Genomic DNA, 5,084 nt, shown 5'->3' with positions numbered 1-5,084 from the left:
TAAATTACTTTCCTGAAAATGAATAAAAAATTATGTACTCGCAATTATTATAAAATAATATACAATACACTATAATAATATTGCATATATAGAGAATGCACAATATACTCAAATAGACAGTATATTAAAATATACAATATTTTTGTCACAATTAGTATGCTCAACTACCATGTACAGTATTTTGTAGGTATAACTTAATTTCACTAAATATACTTTTATTTCAGAACTTAGAATATTAAGAAAAAAACATTACAATGTATGACAAGCAAGATGTCCTGTCAGTCCTTCCTGTTGTGCTGTCTTAATTGCATTAGGGCATGAATGTTTCTGTCTACATAGATGCTATGTTTGTTCTGCTAAGATTTTGTCTAGAAATATGCTTTTTCCAGTATCAGCATTGTAACATTAGACGTCTCTTTATATACTGTTCCTGAGCCCTAGACATTAACTTTTTTCTATCAGTAGCTGTTCTAGGGAAGACTTCGGTCTAGGAGCTCTAGCCTCCTTAATAGAGCTGTAAGCATTGCTGGTTTAAAGTTCTGAACCTACTCATACGTACAGTTAACTTAGCTCATGTGATTATGCACAGTAATTTTACAGTGTTATAATTCACTTGAACACTGATCTGGATCGAAGACAAGAGAACACAGAATCTGGGTAAAATCTGATCCTTTTTATATATCACAGATACAGTATTCAACTGTATGTCTCTCCATCTGGATTAGTCATAGAATCATAGAATGGTTTGGCTTGGAAGGGACCTTAAAGATCACCTAGTTTGAACCCCCCTGCCATGGGATAATGCTCATCTTTGAACATTAAATTCAAAAGCTCCATTGCAAAAAAACCAAACAAACCACAAAAACAAAAAAACAACCAACCAACCAAAAAACCTCAAACCCCCTGACCTGTGAGTTGGAGCTGAGTGCAAATTTGGCTAATGCACTTGCTCTTGACAGATCAATCAGAAGCAGGAAAAATGGTAAAGCTTCACTGAAAACAAAGAGGCATATGTTAAAATTCAAGGTTTATTATACAGGAAAAAAAATTCAAGCAAGAAATCCAGAATAACAATTCATTACTTACTTTAAACCTGTCAGTTCTTTATCCAAGAAGTGAATTACCACTGTACTAAAAACAAAACTTGAGAAGATTGTGAAGAGGCCAGCAATACCTTTAAAAAAAGGAGAATTGGAAATTTTTGTTCAATATATAGGGAGCAAAAAAAAAAAAAAGAGAAGAAGAACTATACCTTTAGATCAGTCCTGAAGCAAACAAATGACAATTCTCATCTCTCAGAGTGCATTAACAGCAGTTGAGATACAAACTGAAATAGATGCTATTTTTATACAGATACTTCAATCTAAAATTTGTACTGCATTCAAAGTAAGACTCTAAGAAGTAAAAGCCATAAATCTTCCCATTCATTATCAGCAAAAATGAAAACTGGCTTAAACAGCTCTATATTCTTAAGTATTTCACACAATAAACAATTATTTCAAGAATAACATTTCCACTGTTATATAGTCCTACACAATCTCTCTTAAAAAAAAAATTGCACTTTGATCTACGCAGAATATTTACTCTGCTAATATTTATTACCAATTTATATTAAAAAAAAAATTAAAATGCACACAGCAAATACAAAAATCAGATACAGTACCTAAAATGTATTTTGACCCAAGCTGCCTTAGGTTCTGAAACTGGAAATATATATAAAGGATTGCTATACAGCGCGTGATTGTCAGGATGATGATGTCACTGCTCAGAACATCCTGTTTGAAATACAAAGCAATTTAGTTAGCTTTTACGTTAAGTAGTAACTTGTTGTTAAGTTTCAATAATAAAAAAATTCTGTTGTGAAGCTGCACTAAAAATGAAGTTTCAGAATAAAATAAGTATCACTGCTAGTCTGTCTTAAAAAATTAAAATATTGCAAACAATATAAAATCCTTGTTCACTAGATACTATGCAACTGAAAGTTATATTTAATGAAAACCACCTGGAGTGCATCACTGCTTGCATACAGCTTTAATATCCACAATGGGAGAAGGCGGCAGTAAAGAAGTTTCTGCACAGCTACTTTCCTCCTAATACATCACAACCTGATCTTATTCTACAGAAAACCCTGGTTCTACTGATTAACAGTAAGTATTATAACATGAATCTAAATCCTTACTTCTTCAAGTTTGGGGCACTCATAATTCCAGCCACAAATCTTATCATTCCCAGTGAACATCTTCATGGACATCATACAGATGGTGAGGGTAACTGTTCCCACAATGACTTCCCATGGATGAGAGGCTACAAAAAGGCCATGCATTCGAAAGAGTCTGGACAACATTTTCAAGACTGTTTTTCTATACTTAGCGAACCTGCAACAAAAGAGTATTTCATGTAAGCGAGTACGAGATTCACGGGGGAAAAAAGATAAAGCTCTATAAATTTCTGCACATCATCCCTCAGAAAAAAAAAACAAAACCAGTGAAGTAACAGATGAATAAGGAAACTAATCTTCACCTTTCAACTTTCCATATAAAACACATTTATTTCTAATCTTCTGAAATACAGTATGATCTGCTCCTGCCTTCTCAATCTTTTTTTTTTTTTTTAATACACATCTCCTTTGTTTCTTGAGGGTCTTACTAATAAGTCTCCAGCACTCTCACAGCATTTCTTACTATCTTCCCGTCACACAATTTTGATACCACTTTGACTCCAACTTCCTGTTTTTACCACCTATGTAAGCACCCACTGAATTCCATTACTGCTTTCTACTCACTCTTCCTATCAAAAACATTAACTTTACTTTGACTATATAAATTACCAACTAACCGTTTTTGGTAATGCTTTTTTTTTTTTCTTCCTCTGACTGTGTCTTCACTACTTTCTGCTCAATATTCTTCAGTGATTCAAGTTAATCATATTCAGAACAGTTCCTTCTTCATGTCAAGCACGAGTCCTCACATACAGTATTCTGTGACAGTTCTCTTGTACCCATAACTAATTCCCAGGTTACTGATGCATTTCATCATCCCCTTTGCTTTCAACAGATAACAAACATTTGCCAGGAACTCTCACACCCCTCTTTCACATAACTGAGAACATGGATGCTCTGTGCATCCTTCAGTTACAAAAAATGCATCCTAGTCTATTTACTCTGTGTTGTACCGTTAGGCAAGCTCGTCAAGGATGTTTGCTTATGTTTTATAGCATACAAACAAAGTGCCATAAAATTCTCTCTTAAATACATTAGTACCAGGACTTTACTTTTCTCATTGCACAAAATCAACAGCTTATAAAACTCTGATGAATGCTAACTATATATCATGAAGTTCAAAAGATGCTTAAATAGTAGCCTGGCTAACAGAGACAATCTGTAATTCAGTATTTACGTGTACAAACCTAGCACTGTAAAGATTTCCATAAAGGATTGAGGGCTTTACACATTGTCACTTCGAAGTGGATAAAAAAAATCCCTTCGTGTTGCCTTAAAAGTAATAATCCATCCATCAGGCTTCTGCGAAGACAGTCTTTCTAGTATTATTTCTTTTGCTTGGACATCAAAAATGAAGCTGTCATTGAATGGAGAAAATAACAGACAGGGCAAGCCTAACTGCTTAAGTGTTCCTGAAGATACCAGAATCATCTTGGTTTCCTACCAATGCCAATCTCAATCATATGAGCACCAACAGCACCATCTATTTTTCTTCATCCTTCCACAGTGAAGGTGTGGCACGTGGCTCATGGAACCACATGGGGAAACTCACTGAGAGGACTGCCTTCCTTATGAACAAATTCTTTCATTTCCTGACAGAAAGTTTTTAAAGAAAAAACAAAACACAACAAAACCACTCCTTTTAAAGTCAATATTATCCTTTGTTTTTCCCTGTGTAATATAATCTACATACTGCTTTATAAATTTGTAAATATTTTTATAAATATTTTATAAAATACTATATTAAATATAAATTTTATATAAATATTTTATAATACCACTTTTATAAACAGTTCTTGCAAAACTGTTCCAAAGTGGTATTATAGTTTTTACTCAGCAGAATGGAAGGTATCTTTAAATTAGGAAAACTAAAATAAGACATAGCCAGAGGAATATCTTACTGCCAAAGATTTTGAAACAACGCAAAAAGTAGAAAAGGCATAGCAATGTCCTATGAAAATACAAGTACTTTTGAATACCACACTGTTTCAGGAAAATCAGAATTAATACTTACTATATAGAGTCCTACCAGTCCTAAAACTAGTAATACAACTCCTAAATTCTGACAGTTGGAATTATTATCTAGGCAATTACCAAACTGCAGAGCTAGAAAGATTTCAAAAATCTTTCTTCAGATATGATTTTTCAAATTTCTAAGCAAAACTAGTAGGTGTAAAATGCCTTGACATAAATCAGTTAGGGAAAAACACATTAATTTATGAAAATAATTATCCATAGTATCTATTATCAGACAATGTTTTATCATTAAGCGCTGCTATGAAATACAGGATGCCTCAGTGCTGATCTTGGGGTTAACTGAATGGCAGTAACTTCTAACCTAAACGGATTCTTTAAAGCCTTCTCCTGCTCGCCTTTGCTTTCAGTCAAAAATTTCCAGACTATAAAGTAAAGCAATCCATTCTGGGAATCAAAACAAAATACAAGCAAAAAACAACCGCAAGGCCTTCAAAAACTTAACCAGAATGTAAAACGCACACTAGACTGGCGAGCATTAACCTGCCACGTAACTGTGTGACTGTTCGCTTAAATACCTAAGGTTTGTCACACAGCTCTCACTAACCTCAGCGCAGTCATCTGCAACACCATCTACTAGATCAGCACAAATTTCCCATCTCTTGCCGGCTGACTCAGCAAGCGCTACAGCATGGTAAAGGAACGGAGTGGCAAAAACAGCTGAGCGAGAACGTGCGCAGAGCTCACCTGAAAAGCATATGACACCTGTCAAACTGCCAGGTAGCGTTTTTTGTTTTCAAAAAGGGAAACCACCCTCTCGCAGGCCCATCGCCGCAGCCCCTCAAACCCCGTGCGAAAGGCAGGGGGGCACAGCCCGCCGGCGTGACCTAGG

At 35.0% G+C, this 5,084-nt stretch overlaps 1 protein-coding gene across 2 annotated transcripts in view; it reads right to left on the bottom strand.

Annotated features, from left to right (window-relative positions):
* Positions 1-5,013, bottom strand: part of HMGCR (3-hydroxy-3-methylglutaryl-CoA reductase) — a 17,070-nt gene extending 12,057 nt beyond the window's left edge. The window contains exons 1-5 of one of the 2 annotated variants that reach the window (XM_009327242.1): positions 4,940-5,013; positions 2,180-2,375; positions 1,664-1,775; positions 1,087-1,174; positions 909-993 (exon numbers count right to left, since the gene is read on the bottom strand). In XM_009327242.1, the coding sequence (XP_009325517.1) occupies positions 909-993; positions 1,087-1,174; positions 1,664-1,775; positions 2,180-2,375; positions 4,940-4,950 (492 nt within the window). In that variant the 5' untranslated portion in view covers positions 4,951-5,013. Of the gene's footprint in view, positions 1-908; positions 994-1,086; positions 1,175-1,663; positions 1,776-2,179; positions 2,376-4,799; positions 4,864-4,939 lie in introns of those variants that run through there. The other variant, XM_009327241.1, reaches the window with a different exon arrangement.
* Between the last annotated feature and the right edge of the window lie 71 nt (positions 5,014-5,084).

This window comes from Pygoscelis adeliae, unplaced genomic scaffold (genome assembly GCF_000699105.1).
Source record: "Pygoscelis adeliae isolate BGI_AS28 unplaced genomic scaffold, ASM69910v1 Scaffold26, whole genome shotgun sequence".
In the NCBI taxonomy this organism is placed as follows: Eukaryota; Metazoa; Chordata; class Aves; order Sphenisciformes; family Spheniscidae; genus Pygoscelis; species Pygoscelis adeliae.
Note: the sequence above shows the minus strand (reverse complement) of the source record. Positions and strands in the feature narration are given on the sequence as shown.